This window comes from Medicago truncatula, chromosome 5 (assembly GCF_003473485.1).
Source record: "Medicago truncatula cultivar Jemalong A17 chromosome 5, MtrunA17r5.0-ANR, whole genome shotgun sequence".
In the NCBI taxonomy this organism is placed as follows: domain Eukaryota; kingdom Viridiplantae; phylum Streptophyta; class Magnoliopsida; order Fabales; family Fabaceae; genus Medicago; species Medicago truncatula.
This window is the reverse complement of record NC_053046.1, coordinates 40,076,455-40,094,304: the sequence shown is the minus strand read 5'-3', so window position 1 is coordinate 40,094,304 and position 17,850 is coordinate 40,076,455. Positions and strand designations below refer to the sequence as shown.

The window sequence follows — 17,850 nt, the reverse complement described above, 5'->3', positions numbered from 1 at the left end:
GTAGCATTAAATATAATAATTATAGTAGACTTTTTTATCATATTCAAGACCATGAGAATTTTTTTTGTTGCCCACATTCGAGAATTTGCTACTACCTCCGTTCCTTTTTAATTGTCACATTTTGACATTTTACACAAACCAAGATAATCAACAATTGATACTACTTTTGATGCAATAAGCTATACTTTTACTATAATGACTTTATTCATTTAATATCCATTTCATATATTTATCTCTCCATAATAAATAACTAAGGATAATATTGGTAAAACAACATTTAATGTTGCATTGAACTTTAAAAGTGACAGTTAAATAGAAACAAAAAATTTCTCCAAAAGTGACACTTAAAAAAGAACGGAGAGAGTAATATTTAAGTAATGATGTTTTTGTGTGTTACTATGTTTATGTTGTCTAAAACTATGAAGTTGCATGTTTCACGAATTACTTTTATAATCATATTTTTTTAAGTTGCCTTTAATAATGGTGCAAAATAATACACACAAGAAAGTTGACCACCTCACATAAATCTTTCAAGCTCCGTCATTGGGTGGGGGTTAAGGAGTGGAGTGATAATGTGGTCGATGATTTGATTTCCACTTCCATCATAATACTACCTACACTAAGTCACTTAACATTCGCTGTTTCAATATATGTGTGTATGAAGCAACATTTCAAGCATGCATGATATTAGAACTAATTCAATATTGGAATAATATAAGATCAAGATGTTCTAGCTATGAAATACAAGATCAAGAAGTTCTGCTTCTTCCAAAAACAAAAGATCAAGCTTGTTGAATGGCCACAGAACGAACACCACATCATAACCAAGGATAGCAAAAAGGGATTTAGAAACTACTGAGTTTAGATTCTCTTAAACTTGTCAAAAAATGGTTTTTTAATTCTAATTATTTGTGAAAAATTGAAATATAAATAAAAAATCCTAAACAATTAGTTATTTCATAAAATAATGTTAATCATTATCAATACACATGTTTGTCAGAGCCCTGATTCAAGTCAAGTTTCAACTCAAACCAAGTAAATTCAGCATTCAACAGCAAATGCTAGACAGTAGACACATAAAAAGGCAAAGCATAAAATACATCTAGAAGATCCCAGGTGTCTTAGAAGTCCTTGGGTAGATTGCAAAAACTAAAGACACTAACAAATGGGACAAGACAGCGCATAAAACAAACAACTCTTGTCTACTTGTTTATTTAAGTTGAAAAAGTCTGGTAGAAAGTCTTGAAACTCGAGTAGATATGAAAAAACTTCATGTATTACCTACAAACAAAATATTCACATCAAAAGCAAATTTCAATTCACTCCTTGTTTGAACTAGGGTACCAGACCAACAGTTGCAAGCTCCGGTCTACTTTTCAACATAAACAATCAAACATTGCTGCATAGGTGAAGGTAAGAGACAGCTTAATCTTATTATAGATAGATACATCATATCCACAAGGACAGAAAAGACATATTCACGACCAACAATCCAACAGGTATTATTTATATATAAAGTTCAAGTAAATCCCTGACTTGAAATAAAAAAGAAAAGTGAACCAATATCACTTGTCATGCAAACAAAGTATAAGAACCTTAACGGAGTTGAAACCCCTAAACACATGTAGCAAAGTAGTTATTCGAGCATAAGCATGCTCCACAACGTCATTAGCATATCCCATTATCCAACTTCAGACAACCACTTCAAACGTATCAACCTCCCCAACTAGTTTGAAGCTTTGGGGAAGAAGAAGTGCTAGCACTACGTATCATTGGCAGCTAGTTGATGGTAAAATTTCTTACATTAAAGGTGCACCGTTATGACATTTCCAATAAGCGAACAAACCACAGGCATACCACCAATACCAGAAGAAAAAAGCCCCAAGAAAACTGGATAATCTTCTATGTATCACCTTCTACTATCCGTCCCCAACCAGAAAAGGCATTTACATAACGAACTTCGAACTGTAAAGATGCTTTCTTATCTTCCTTCCTTCGGTCTTTAGAGCTCAGTATAAACTGCAATAATTCATAAGAAAATTATGCTCGGGTAAATTCACTAGTAAACACAACAATTAATCAACAGTTTAGAAATTTGACAGCAGCAGTCGCAACACTGGGGTAAAACAGAAGCCACAGCAAATCAGACACAAACAAGACATGAATTTGAAAGTTCAGTGAAAGGTATGTTTTGACATCAATGATGGCACAAATTTCTAGCTGTTATGCAGATATCTTCAGTATTAAGAATAATTTGATACCAACCTTTTGGAGTAGCAATTTCCTGCAACAAGTCTAGGCCAAATAAACTCCAATAACAGTCACTGACAAGAAGCTGAGTTGGAGTTTGAATGGATCTGTAAGAATCCTTCAAGAACCTCCAATACATAACTGTTAGTAATTCCAAAAATTTAAAATAAAAAAAGGTAACCAGCAAATAAACAGCAACAAATCCAGACTATAAACATACCGTCAATATTCTTAAACCGACATCACACCAAGTAACGACCTGTCCAGATTGACTGTCCTTGAAATTGCTCAGGCAGTGAAGTAAAATGCTGATTTCCATTTGTGAGTGGTTGCGGTGGCTGCAGTTGCTGTTGATGGTGTGCTTTTAATAGCTCAGAAGTATGCCAACCATTCTGCATACCCCCCTGCATTGCAGATGGAAGTAGTTTTCCAGGGAAGGGAAAGCAAGCTGGCCCACTCAAAATATTGTTATTTATTTGCTGGGTATTTGTTTGGGTGTAAGTCATAGGACCATCTGGACATAAAGCTTTGGTTGATGAAGGCAACTGATATCCATCCAACCAACTGTAATCGTCCATAACGGGATTCCCACTAATTGAATCTGAAACAGTAGATTCCATGTCTAGCTTAGGAGAAACATGACTGAAACCAGGGGGAGGTCCGAGGTGCCTAGAAGGACGGCTGACTGGAGATTTTTTCAAACCAGCTTGCAAAACTGACGATGACTTCACATAAGAGTTATCAGTAATGACTCCGGAAGATGCAACAGTATCAACTTTGAATGGTATCGTGAAGTCTTCAGCTTTTGAGAGACCATAAAATGAATTAGCACCAGTACTTACAGATTGATGGATAGGAACTGTAAGTGAGGCATGGTTAATGATTGGTAAAGCTTCAGGCAGTGAGAGCTCAGGTTTTACTACATGCCCATTCTCCAAGAATCCAAGACCATCAAAACAGTTGGCCAGAGACATTCCCTCCTCTACCCACCTTGAAGAATGTTGGTGAACAGGTTGCAAGTATTGAGGCCCCATATAACCAGCAGAAGCAGGCAAAAATGTTTGATGGTTTACATCATTGGAAGGGTTAAAAGCAGAATTGACGTTATATTTTATATTCCCTCCTGAAGCTGTTGGGACAGGCTCCAAGCCTTTGTCGGATTCCCCTGACGATAAAACTACCACATCTGTTCGCTTCTCGGCTACTATAGGTTTGAAAACAATAACCTCGTCATCATCCTCTTCTTCCACATGCTGGTGGTGGTCTGGCTGAACAATCCCTAACTTTGGGTTGTCTGCTGTATTTTCTTTCAATAACCCATCCTCGACAGGTATGGCAGAGGCAAGAACAAAATCGTCTGAGATACGAGGCTCAACACCAATTATAAATTTCTTTCCCTTGGAGTCAAAATATATCATTTTCTGATCAACCCTAACAATGTTAGATAAAGCCTTTCCTGCAGCTAAAATCCTTTTGACCCGCGCTTTTCTATCTTTTTCACTATCACTTCCAAGGGAATGCTTCCTTGAAAAATCCAAGATCGTTTGTGCAGGGAGAAGTGGAACAAATCCTCTTAACTCAAAGTCCTCCCACAAAGCAAGCCGGTTATCAGTTTCCCCTTCTTCATACCTACTCATGTTACTAAAACAAGTATCCTCTTCATCACCTTCAATAGACATAGACCCAACTGATAGTAGCTTGTTCAAGAAGGAAATACAATGATTCCAAAATTTTGATCTAACGGCCGCTTGTTTCTCATCCACATCATTGCCAGCAGCATGATCAGGGTAACATGCCAACCACTCAACAAAAACCAAAATGCCAGGTAAAAGATAACTGCAAGTAGGATCCTGCAACTGGCTGCATCTCTCTATTATAATACTCATCAGTTCGAAAGCTGCAGTGAATGCATTCTGAAGTAGAACAGCACGCTGTACAATTTCTGCATAAGTTTGACCTTCAGATTCCTTATTCACATTATGAACTGTGAAGACGATAATGGAAATAATTCTGACAATGGCAAGACCATTCTCAAGAGTATCCTGGCCAAAATTCAGCTTTTCATCTTGGCCTGACGACAGAAGTTCACGCAGGCCAGTGCATATAAGAGAGAGAACTTCAGTGAAAGTCTCCAGGCTATCATCATGAAAAAAATAAAAAAAATAAAGGAAATAAGTAAGAATATATCCATCCTCAATGGTGTAATGCGTAAAAAGTTCAGTGTGAGTGAATCTGAAATATATACCTTGTACGGGTGAACAAGATTCCATTTAGACGGACAAAGCGAGTGCAGAAAGATTTGTAAGTCTCTTGTACATTGGATGCTCCTTCATTTTTAGTACAGGCCTGCACACCGTTACTCCTTGTCACAAGTTTTGCTTCCACTTTTCCTCTTCCTTTGCCAGCTAATTGCCCAGACGATTCCTTGACTGCAACAGCTTTAACTTCACCAGAAAGCTGAGAGTAACTTTGTCGATTCTATCATGGTATTGTAAAAAGATTATTAGGAAAATAAAACCATAACACCAAAAAGATCATACGCAAGGGAAAACAATCACCAGGAAAAAAGACAACACCATACATTAAAGCAACAAATAGACGATCAAAGTCAAGGGAAAATTCCTCATCCGTTTCAGGAGCCATACCAAAGAGACAAAAAATTTCACCTGAGGTGGTGTGCGGTATTGAAGTTTTAAATAAAATTGTATGTAACTACATGTTGTTTAGCAGAACTACTCATACAACAGTTACTGAAGTCTGTTGTAACTTATAACAGACTCATCCTGAGTCAGCTAGGTTGTTTATAATAGATATAGGCATATAGCTATTAAGAAATTTAGTAGTTACCCAGATAGTTCCCTTCCTAATTCTTGAACTAGGAATTTATCTTGGTCTGCATTGTAAAATGTTCAATCCATTATTTCCAGTAATAAAATTCATTCAAATTCTCTAAGCTACAAACATGATTGTCCCTTACACACGTCTCTCACATTATTGATTTGAATTTGAATCACTAATAATATACACACAAAGTCGACAATCATGTCTGGAAAACATGTAAACATCAATGCTATATTAACTTGTAAGCCGGTCCGAAACTTACAGCTTACAAACTTCTAATTCATTTAGCTTTGAAAATCAAACACTAGTATAAATGACAGAACTTGAAACGTCATAGTTGTATTGCAAGGAAGCCGGAAAATATCACAGTTGAACAACAAATAAAAAAAAAGGAACAGGATACCAACATATCAAACAGCTGAGACTTTTGAACAAAAAAAAATAGGAGACTTTTGAATATAAAAATATTAGGTTTCAGAATCAACTTCATGGTCGCATTACCTTTTCAAATGCGACTATTAAATTATCTCTAGCAGTTGTAAATGGACTATCCACAGCCAGACTCCGAAAATATCGGTAAATAGTTGCAAGCTCATCACCATAATATGAAGCCAACAAAGCCAGCTGAAATTGATAGATTTATCAAATCAAAATCATATAGTAATAGTTGCAAGCTCAACACCATAATAGTAATATACTACATCCTAAAATATGAGATGTGAGACGGCCAAAATAAATCACAACAAATGCAAAAAAAAGTGCCAAAAACCTGATGGTGGGGATTCCCACTTGGAGGCCAAATAGACGCAGCTTGTATATAGTAACTAGAAGCTGCTGTAAACTCACGCTTTTTAGAGTCACCTTCTCCATACAATCCTTTGTAGCGAGCAAGATCACCCAAGTATATCAAACAACGATGACAGGATATCAAACTTTTCTTCATCTCAGCTGATTTCTTTCCATCTTTCTCCATCACAATCCGATTCTCCGAGTCCTCAAAGTAACCAAGAGGAAGCCCATACTTCGCTTTGATTTTCATGATAAGATCATGGTAAAATCCAGTTGCTTCTGAAAGGAAAGTCTTCAACTGCAGCCTTATTTTAGTTATCCGGTCAGGTCGTGCAGAACCTTTCCCACCCTCGGATGATTTTGAGCTTGCAGAAGTAAGAGCAGCACTGAAATATGCCCTTAACTCTTCAATCCGTTTGTAATGCAATTGCCAAAGAGCAAACTCAATACCGTGCTTCTCAGAAAAAGCATAATCCTCAAGAATTATTGCCTCATAATTCTCACGCAACTGTGGCCAAATATTGGGATCTGACGGGACCTGTGTCTGAGCTGATTTACGGCGCTTTTTCTCCAATTCAATGACCTAGTAAGAAAAACAATTACAAAAATTTCATAAAAATATTCTTATGAAGTAATTAGAAGAACATGTAAGCTACAGCATAAAAATAACAAGAGTTATATGTTCTACAGGGTTTTCCAAAGCAGAGAACATGAAGTTATAGGTTTTCATTTTATAATCAATTAACATTCAAGAAATCCACAAGTGCATACAAACAAGTGTGAATCTGGCAGCAACAGGGACAAATAAGTCCGAAGTAACCAAAACACCAAAATATACAACAGTTTTCGGCAACAATACAATAAAGGAGTGATAACAAGGTCTATCACTAATTCCAAAACAAACCAAAAAGTTAGTTATCTTCCCCATTAGAGGAAGAATAAGAAAAACACCAATCCATAAAAACCTGCTCCTCTAAATCACAATCTACAAAACGACATGGTATATCTTCCAAAGTGAACTTCGTACATGCATATGAAATATAGAGTTATCTTCCAATTAAGGGTTTGTTTGGGAGGGAGGTTTGGAGGACTAAGCCTATGTTTTTAAAAATATCTGATATTTTAAAAAAAATCAAAGAACAACATTACAAATTATTATTTTACAGTGTCCGTAGTTTAAAAGAGAAAAGTAAACCCTCCATCCAAACATACCCTAAAAGAAGAAAACGAACCGATAAACTCATTCCATTCTAAATCAATCAACAACAAAAACCAGAGCAAATCATGCAAAGTGTAACTTCCTACATGCAACCCCTAATTTAATGATCACAACAATTACAAGGTTGGTACCCAATGAATCAAAAAGAGAGCAAAAGAACGTTACATTGTCCAGAAGGCGTTGTGCACGCTCCCGCGATGAAGGAGCAGACATTTTATCCATCTCTACTATCATCATCCATCAATCAAACATTCATTGACTAAACTTAACCTGACAAAACCAACAAATAACAAAAAAAAAAATAGTTAACAACAAATTTTGAAGTAACAGAAATAAAATAAAAGCCTAACATAACACCCTTATCGTTACACAAAATACACCAATCATCAAATTCAATATAACCGTAATAACTAAAATCATCAATTTGTTAAAATGAAAAACGTAATTGAAATAACAGAAAATAAACCCTAAAAACTAAACCGAATAATTCATAAATTAAATTTTCCTACGAATCTCTTAAACATAGGAATTTCGTAAGATAAAATCATATTCAGGAAAAAAATTGAAAGGTGTAAATCAAAATCAGATCGATGAAAATCAAAGAACAAAATAACGATAATAATACATACGAAGAGAAGAATAAGAAATTGGGGGAAAATTGACCTGTGAGATTGGATTGAAGGATCGGTGGAATTTAGGATTAGGGTTTGGTAGAGAGAGAGAGAGAGAGAGAGAGGTCGTTGTGTTTTGAGGGTACAAAAGGGATAATAAAGTTTCTTGCAGGCGGTGAATGTTCAACGACGCCGTTTTTAGACTGGGCCTTTGAATATCAATACTTTGAATTGACCTTTACCAAGTATTTTATTTTCTTCTTCTTTCAAATGTATATCTAATCATTTTCTTGTTTTTATTTTATTTTATTTTGGGGGTGAATGATATAGGTATAGTGTTGTGGTGATAGAGCTGTCCTTCATATGGAAAAAAATAATCAATAATAAATTATATTTTATCATGGCGGATCACAAAGTTATAGTCAATTTTTCCGGTGCGATTTGTTAGAGCATTGTCGCACTCACAGTTCAGTTTAACACGACTTATAGGGGGGATTTATGATCGATGTATGGTCATCAACTACGTGTTGGTTGATCGATTAAAGAGAGCTATTTGATGATATATTTTGCAGCTTTAAAATGAAAACATGATTTTGCAGAGGAGATTTTTGATCAATGTCGTTGTTATGGTCATCAACTGCATGTTGGTTGATCGATTAAAGAGAGTTATTTGATATATTTTGCATCTTTAAAATGAAAACATAATTTTGCAGAGGAGATTTCTGATCGATGTCGTTGATATGATCATCAACTGCGTGTTGGTTTATGGATTAAAGAGAAATATACGATATATTTTGTGGCTTTTAAAATGAAAACACAAATTTGCAGAGGAGATTTCTGATTGATGTCGTTGATATGGTCATCAACTGCATGTTGGTTGATCGATTAAAGAGAGATATTCAATATATTTTGTGGCTTTTAAAATGAAAACACGATTTTGCAGATGAGATTTCTGATTGATGTCGTTGATAGGATCATCAACTACATGTTGGTTGATAGATTAAAGAGAAATATTTGATATATTTCTTAGCTTTTAAAATAAATGTATTGAATGATATATGTAAAGTTAAGATTACTATTCTAAAAATAACATATATTTTTTTGTCAAAAAAATAATAATAATATTGTTTCTAGCCTTAAATATGCAATCTAATGCCACTGCGAAAATGTTGGACCGATTATGATTGAAAAATATTTCTCATGTTGCATTGAGTTCGGTTCATTCAATCATTTTCCACTGGTGTAATTTATTAGTCGTTCGAACATCGAACAAATCTCAAACACATTTTGCAATCTTGAAATAAATGCAAATATGATTTTGCATCATCCATAAAAAAATATGGGTTAAAAAATTCATGTTTTAACAAAAAATATTTGTTTCCTTAAAAAAATTTGGGTTAAATATGTTTTTGATCACTATAAATATTCAACTTTTCGTTTTAATCCTTCTAAAATTTTCTTTCAACTTTTAGTCCCTATAAAATTTTCAATCCTTACTTTTGGTCATTCGTTTAAAGTAAACTCATATGTCCAATTCATATTTTTAAATGAAATTTTTCAGAAAAATGTATAATATTATAAGGATCTCTCCTAAAAAATTTAGAATTTTTTACCAAAACATGAATTAAATATGAATTTTTATATGTTTGGTGGTAAAAAAAATCATATTTAATTCATGTTTTGTTAAAAAATTCTAATTTTTTTTGGCTTAATTACACTTTTGGTCCTTCCATTTTGACTAAAGCACGAAAATGGTCCTACCCTTTTTAAATCGAACAAAATCGTCCTTAAACTATATGTTTTTTGCAGTTTTAGTTATATCTCCTTATTTCCAACCAGAAACGCACATAAATGACAGTTTTAGTCCAACCATCTAATTTCAACCATGAAATAAACAAAGAATAAAACATGTGGGTACAAAGAATCTACTTTATTCAACACACTAACCTAATTTCTGAGACATGTTACATACCTGAAGCATGTCTTAGAAATTAGGGTTTTTCTTGGTTTGTGTGATGAACAGAGTAGATTCCTTATACCCACATGATTTATTCCTTGTTTATTTCATGGTTGAGCATAGGTGGTTGGACTAACTGTCATTTATGTACGTTTATGGAGTTGGAAATAGGGAGATAGGACTAAAACTGCAAAAAACATATAATTTAGGGACGATTTTGTTCGATTTAAAAGAGGTAGGATCATTTTCGTGAGTTGGTCAAAATGCGAGGACCAAAAGTGTAATTACACATTGGGAGTGATTTTTACAATATTTCATACATTTCTACACAATTTCATTAAAAAATACAAAAATTTACTTACAAGTAGGGACCAAAAATAGTGATTGAAAATTTTATAGGGATTAAAAGTTGAAGGAAAATTTTAGAAAGACTAAAAGTTGAAGGAAAATTTTAGAAGGACTAAAACGAAAAGTTTGTATATTAATTTATAGGGACCAAAAACATATTTAACCTAAAAAACTTTGTCATAATTTTCTACCTATTTCTGAAAAATCTCGTTAAAAAATATGAAAGTTAGACATGAGTTGACTAAAAAGTAGAGATTAATTTCATGAATGAAATTTTTTGGTGGAACCAAAAGCATAAAAAATATTTTAGGAGACTAAAATAAAATATTGGTATATTTAGAGGGAAAATTTACTTATTTAACCCTTTAATTAAATAATTAATTAAAGATTAAATTGTAAATAAAATAGTTTATATAAAAAGGATAAAATTGAAAGAAAAAAATCGCAAATATCCTCTATGCATAGTAAGATATAGAAAGGCTTCACCAAAAAAAACATGTTTTTTTTAACCATGTCCTCAATAGTTCTGTCATCGGCATGAATATTCGCATCAACTTTGTAAATCCTTTCATATTTGGATTTATCCTTAAATATCATTCGGAGATCTTGGATTCTTGGTTTATCATAACCAGATTTTTGAAGAGCATGCAGCATTCTGTCCCATTAACAAAGCATGGAGGAATTTTAATCAAGGTGAAAACAGTTTGTTATCTAGAAATACACTTTTTGTTTTGAAATACGAAAAATCCACAACAATTATAACAATATTTGACACTAAAAAAACTTATTTTAATAGAGCAATGCTATATATCAAGAAAGATTTTATCAAGAAAATTCCAAGAATGACATGGCAGAATAACCACCCTTAGATTTTATCAAGAAATAGTCCTGAAATTAATGTTAACCAATAAAATCTCAGTCTGGCCGAAAATCATGGGGTGGTGGGTGTTATATATCTTTTTTTTATGAAAGATTAATAAATGAGACTGAAATCTAAAGGTGGTTATTGTGCCATGTCATTCTTGAATTTTTTTTTATAAAATCATTCTTGATATCTAGCATTTTCCATTTTAATATTATTTATAAAAAAAAATAAAAAAAAATCCTATATACAATTAAATGCAACATAAAAACCGATAGATCGTTTTTCCGTTAATAGCACTAATGACGTTATTAATCAAGATCTTGTAAGAATTTCAACTATATATTGATCAAGATGCCAGAGCCTTTAGCCACGGACAACAAATCAGAAAAGGTTACAAATTTCCATTGTTTTACTTTAGAAAATATTTGATTGATAAATGTAATGTTAAACAATGATTTAAAAACCAACTCGAAATAGTTCATTGTTACATGCTGCTATTAACCGGCATTTATAGTGAAATCTAGTTGGTGGAAGTGTTGGCATGAGAACAAGTATGTGGTTTATTTTAAGTCCTTGGCAACCATGTTTCTAGATTACTACTAAAAAAACTTCCCAATGACTCTGCATATATGCAACCATTGTAGTAAACTGGGTTTGTAAGATAGCTTTTGCATCTCAACATGGACTTTTTTTACCCTTCATAGCTAGAGCCATCTCTAGTTCCTCACAATTACTTCAGTCCACAGTTCATCTCCGAGTTGGCCGTAGAATATTGAAAATATGGAACAAACCTGATCTGCATTGCGATATTGGTAAAACTTCAGGAGTAAAATAAAACAAAAGAAGCGATCAAGGGTATATGTTGTATTAATTGCGCGAAAAATCAAAGAGCATTCCGAATCGTTTTACCAATGGCTCGCCATCTATCTACAGATCCCTTCAGAAACTAGAATCTATGTCATTACCTAATTTTCTTAAACTACACTTGACTATCAAAATGTTAGTATATTGACTATCAAGAAGTTACCAAATCGAAACGGTAATCTCTCATTAACATCAGTTCCTCATTTTAAAATGCATATGCACATGTTACTATATATATTACATTTTGATTTGTCCTATATCTCTGCAATTTCTTCCATCGAATGCCACCTTTATGATCCGATCATTAATAATTCAGTTTAGTTCATCCTTTATTGGCATTAAGCAAGTTTCTTAAGCTGATCCATTAAACAAGATTTTACAATTTAGAATGAAGTTTTACAACTTAGTTCATTCCAAAATTAACGTTGAACGATCCTCCAAACAACCAAATTAATCTAATGTTTAATTTTCTCAAAAATACTTCAATTTGCTTAGTTTATTCCATCAAGTTACTTTGAGTGTTTAATATTTTTTTAATGGTTTTTTTTTTTAAGGAGGATAGAATATGATTTATGTTGCCTTTATGATTCTGTTAATATATTTTAACAAAGTTGTGTTTGATATTTGGGGTCTGTTAGGGGAAAAAAATGGTACTAGCATCATGCTGAAAGAAACAAAGATGTGGTTTTGTAAGTTAGTGTGTGCTTAACGCTACCCCATAGGTTTGTTGCCAAATTGTTCTGATAAATTGCGAGCACAACTTCATGTCTTATTTGTCGTGCTAATAAATTGTTCTGATATCAAGGACAAGGATTCAAGGTTGATATTGAAAACGAGTTGTCACACCATTTATGTCTTTGCAATCCTTTTTCCTACGTCATTATGAAACGTTATTAATTGACCCTATTTGTGCATCATCAAGAGGTGCATTTGTTATTAAAAGAGAGTCTCTCATATACGAAATAGTTTTCTTCAAACCAAGTTGCTTGAACTCAAGTGGCAAGGAGCTCTTTACAAGGACGTATATGGGGAATACCGGGTTCGATTTCCAGGGGAACAACGCTTGGCCAGTGCGCATGCCTCTACGCACGAGCCGGATTAGTTGCCCACCTTTGGTGGATCGGAAACCAGTGCGAAAGCCAAAAAAAAAAAATTTGTTTTCTTCTTTCTTTTAGTCGATCTCTACCTTCCATATTATTTTCCTCTCTTGGTCAATCTCTTCTCTCTAGAGAGAACTCTTTCAATATGGAAGCGGGAACTGGAACGGGAAGGCTGAGGAAGATAGATCTGGAGGTTGATGATCTATGAGATTCCCTAAACAAAATTAGCATACATGTTTAAACATTATTACTTTTATGATTTATCTAATATTAATTGAATTTACTTCAATACGTTGTAAATTGATTATGTATTAAGAACACAGGGAGAAGGCAATTAAGGAATGGTAAGGTCGTGGTCTCACAACCAAATTGATATGCATATAATATAACGTAATGTATCTCAATCTATATATTCCATTATTTAACAGCGACTATATCCAAACCAATGGTTAATCATAATATCAATATCAATATCCACTTTACAATATCTAGATGGAAATTGGCAACTAAGGACAATAATAGACTTTTATTTTCATTAAAGACAATAATAGAACGAATCAACAAAATATTAATGAAAGAAAAAGGATGAAAAGATCGATGACACTGTCAAAAAGAAAATACCCGGGGAGATGAAATCGGAATTGAGGATCAAACATTTATACTTCGAAAAATAGAAAGACAAAAAGAAACTAATTCCATATTGCTAAGATAACATCATTTAAAATCCTTATACTCCAATGAATGAATGCCACCGATGCTTGCAAAAGGCGTGTGAATGAAATAGTAACATAAATCCTGAGATCAATTGATTTTCTGCTAAGCATTAGAATGAAGAGAAGCCAAACAAGTAGCAAAGTGAAAACTGTGAAACCTTTTCCTAATCATTTTCCTTTCCACTAAATGACTGACATGATAAAGTCACAATCATTTTCTACCAACAGAAGTTGATCTCAATTCACATTCTAAGATCCCATATGAGAGTATTTTCTTTACATTGACTTGCAAATGTGCTTGCCAGTTGTTACAGAATATTTCCAAAGATCTCAGTGTTACACAGGCACTCGTTTACCTCTATAGCGGTCAAAGAACTGCAAGTGGACAGAAAATTTGAAGGCTCAGTTTATAAATTTCAGGTTATATACAGATGAATGCGATAAAATGTTTTCGAACCTAAATCTTTTTCCATCTTCAGAATTGTGAAAGTTTAGCAGGAAGTTCTCTATATGTCATTTTTCATGTGAATTAATTAAAAATAAAGACGCACGAAATAGAATCGATCAGAATCACTAAGGATTTCAGGAACATTGATTATTGATATGGTAGCCTCTATAGTAGTGAATGTGTAAGGTGCTTCAGCGAAGATTTAGTTGGAAGGTAAAAACATGTTGATTTATCGCGAATACATACCGATCGGATGAATGGCTGTTGAATGACCCAACCAAGAACAGGAATCTTCTGTAGAAAAACAGCCAGTGTAGGCCAGAATCCACTGCACAATATCATCCATCATTAGCTTATAGCATATTAACATAATTAAATACAACATTAGAGTTTCTTTAAAATTCCACTAAACCTGAATAGTACGATGAACCCATATGCCTCAATAATCATGCCCAAAATAGGCCATCCCAAAATGAGAATCAAGAACCCAATACCAAATGAGATTGTCCCCTAGTAAAAAAGTAAAAGGGATGTGGGGGTTATTTACCATGGAGTACAAGACAGAAAATGAAACAAACAGTAAACTGATAACGGACTTACCTTAAAATTACTTCGTTTCATGAAGAATTGCATAGTGGACTTCAGTCCAATGGTTAAGGATACTCCAGACACAAACAGGACCTTATTTGAGCAACATAAAGATACCAGGGCATTAAAATAGATGTTCTAAATACTAAGCAAAATATAATTTGAAGCGACTGCTTAAGCAACAGCAAGAAATATACATTTCCCATAGCTAGCAATCCCTTGTCGAAGAAGAAGACAATCCCAAGGAAAGAGAAAAATATACCGAAGCCAGTTAATCCTAATCCAATCTCTGCATTGCATGCCAATCACATATATTAAATATAATAAGATAACACAAATGAAAATAAGTTGACAAAATAGGATTGTAGTAGATGTCCCAAATATGTAATGTACAAAAATAAGTTATATGTGATTTAGTCAAAACAATGCTTCGGTAGGCCAGTATGATGAGACCATAGCATAAAGGCAGTAAAATACGTCTGAGAACTATATCAAGGTATAAATAGGACAATTTAATGACATATATGTATATGTTCTTCCACCAAGAACCTAAAGAAAATCAACATGATGATGCATTGAGATATGATTGTTTATGGCACAATAAGCAATTAGATTATTGGTAGATTTCCATTAGCTTCATCAGGTGATGGCATTAATTTCAAATTTTAAATCAACAACAACTAAAAGCCTTACGAAGTGTGGCCGACCTGCTACAAGAATCAGATGACATCATACTTTTAAATAATCAATTTGAAGAAAACAGTTTCATAAAATCACAATCATAGCTGAAAGTTGTAACTTTTCCTTTTCACTACAAAAATGATAATCATTGTTACGCTATAAGAGTGGCTAATATTATGTATATATTCTAGCTTCTTGCTTTAAGACTCTGGCAAGAAATTATGCTCTTAATTTCTCTATTTCATAGTACTTCTATATGAATTGAGACACAAAATTTTCCCTATGCCATGGCCCAAAGTTTGGAGTAGACACCAAGTGAACAAGAGGTTATAGGTTTATGCTGTGGAATCAGCCTTTTGTAAAAACAAGGTAAGGCTGCCTATTATAGATCATGCAGTGAGTCCAATTTTCCCGTCCTATCCCTTTTCTTCCTTCCTTTCTATCTTTCTTTCTTCACATTTCGCGCAAATCTTTTGCCAACACACTCAAGGCACTGAGCACACAATGTTGCATAACGAAGGAACGCAAATAGATGGTAACCAGGTATATGCATATTAAATAACCAAGGCTAATTGAAAATAGATGGCAATAATGACTTCACAAAATATAATCATTCTACAAAATGAAGCACCGGTTTTTTTAAATTCAACAAACTTTCTAGTTTAAGAGCTCTATTTGACCATTAAGAAATCCCAAGAAATACGCAAAGGTAGGGAAAAGGAAAAAGACAAAAAAAAAAAAAATCAAACAAAATCATAGCGTTGAATAAATCAAAACAAGATACACCTCTTGCACAGAATAACTGCATATTGAATAAGATAACTAATTTATGAAACTATAGCAAACTCAACAATAATTCCTTCTTCTACACACATAAACAATAAAAAAGTTGATAACTCATACAATACCATTATTGCTGATACAAGAAAAAAATATAATATTGTATTCCACTTACTTTTTCGGTCGTTCATCTCAAAGGAAAGCATTTTACCAGCAATTTAGATGTCCAGGCACGTTGGCTTCTCTGTAATACAAAATAACCAACTCAGTTAATACATGAATGAGAATCATCATCTCTACAGAAAATTTAATTCAAATATCATACTGCAACGTCACCACCTGATGATAAAATCTTGTGCATGTTAGGTTATCAAACTTTAGTGCCATAGTGTATTTCCATAATCAGAGTGAGCCACCATGATTTTGGAAAACCCTCGGTGATACCAAACATGCACTTAGTCCGAGTGAAAAAATATCTAGGAGCAGAGATGAAGCAATGAGTATTTATGGGTAGCCAAAGCTACCCAAAAAATAGTTTAACTTTGAATAAGTTAGTATATTTTGTAATAGCCAAAGATACCCAAAAAATAGTTTTAATTTGAATAAGTTAGTATATTTTGTATTAAGCTACCCCAATAATATTTTTGGCTACCAAATGAGTTTATTTGTCAAAAACGAGTAGAAATGGGAAAGCCAAAAAATACCCACTTGTTTGATAAATGTATTTCGTCACTCAATATATTTTATTTCTTTAGATTTGGCTCCCTCATAAAAAAAATGACTAGCTTCGCCACTGCATAGGAGAACCAAATAGTAATGGATTGGTACGAAAAATAAATTCATCTCCTCATGAGCAAAGCAAGTCAATTCTAAATTTCAATCTACCCACCCGTAAACTATGAGATCATATTCAAACCACGTAATACATAAGTATGTAAATATGCCTGCTTTCATAGAAGGTTACAAAGTTACAAAAGTTTTTCGGTAAATTACACCAGTCAACACCTATTTAACCTTATATCCATTTTCGTATGGTTCCTAACTTAACTATCCATGATTTTCTAAAAGTTTGTTAATAGTTATGGCCAAAGTTAAAATCATACGAAAAGCATCAAGGTTACTTTGTCCTTAACCTGGAATTCAGTCCTGTAAAACTCAAACAATAAAAAACGAAACCCTAAAAAAACCAGAAATGAAGTTTCGACAAATAAACTATTAAGCATAAACCTATCAAACTATTTCAAATTACAGCATCACATAACCAGAAATGAACATTTTAAACAAAATATATTTGTAAATTGAAATTGAATTTGAAACGAGTGAATTCAAAAATGAAAAGGAGAAACCGCGGTGAGATCTTAAATCAGTTAAATCGATCTGAGAAATAGATTGAGAGTTACCGGTGTTAGGAGCGTGGCGTCGCCGGAATTCGACGGAAATGGTGACCGGAGGTGACGGCGGTGGTGGTGAATTCGATAGCAAAATAAAACAAATATTTTGGGTGCGAAATCTATCTCTTTTCACTATATTTCACTTCAATTCATACATTAGAAAAATGGAGATAGTTTTTAACACTTATATGCTTATTTTAATTATTTTATCAAAATTTATAGTTGCCTTAAAAGGTAAGTTAACAAAAATATGCAGTCATTTTTACATGGTCGTCCAATAACAATTGTGTATTTTGTCAAATCAACCAGCACACCTTGCAATTATATGACCTGAAAAAATAATTGATTTTTATTGGATATCGATGTTTATGTTGATAAAATTTAGGATTAAATGTCGTGATCGAC

At 33.4% G+C, this 17,850-nt stretch overlaps 2 protein-coding genes across 4 annotated transcripts; both read right to left on the bottom strand.

Moving 5' to 3' along the window:
* Window positions 1–1,360: 1,360 nt before the first annotated feature.
* Window positions 1,361–7,919, bottom strand: LOC11431860 (protein SMG7). 3 transcript variants are annotated; one of them, NM_001424912.1, is made up of 8 exons: window positions 7,763–7,831; window positions 7,265–7,369; window positions 5,861–6,463; window positions 5,593–5,715; window positions 4,496–4,728; window positions 2,471–4,386; window positions 2,266–2,368; window positions 1,361–2,019 (listed from the first exon to the last, which is right to left on the bottom strand). In NM_001424912.1, the coding sequence occupies exons 2-6, from the start codon at window positions 7,334–7,336 to the stop codon at window positions 2,493–2,495; spliced, it is 2,925 nt and encodes a 974-aa protein (NP_001411841.1). In that variant the 5' UTR covers window positions 7,337–7,369; window positions 7,763–7,831; the 3' UTR covers window positions 1,361–2,019; window positions 2,266–2,368; window positions 2,471–2,492. The 3 variants fall into 3 exon arrangements, with proteins under 3 accessions (NP_001411841.1, XP_024640180.1, XP_024640179.1); XM_024784412.2 differs by having other exon boundaries at window positions 1,374–2,019; window positions 2,266–2,391; window positions 7,763–7,919; XM_024784411.2 differs by having other exon boundaries at window positions 1,374–2,019; window positions 2,266–2,378; window positions 7,763–7,919.
* A 5,529-nt stretch (window positions 7,920–13,448) lies between these two features.
* Window positions 13,449–17,619, bottom strand: LOC11431859 (vesicle transport protein GOT1). Its single transcript, XM_003617202.4, has 7 exons — window positions 17,455–17,619; window positions 16,230–16,298; window positions 14,791–14,882; window positions 14,606–14,686; window positions 14,418–14,515; window positions 14,252–14,333; window positions 13,449–13,932 (listed from the first exon to the last, which is right to left on the bottom strand). The coding sequence occupies exons 2-7, from the start codon at window positions 16,258–16,260 to the stop codon at window positions 13,894–13,896; spliced, it is 423 nt and encodes a 140-aa protein (XP_003617250.1). The 5' UTR covers window positions 16,261–16,298; window positions 17,455–17,619; the 3' UTR covers window positions 13,449–13,893.
* Window positions 17,620–17,850: the final 231 nt, after the last annotated feature.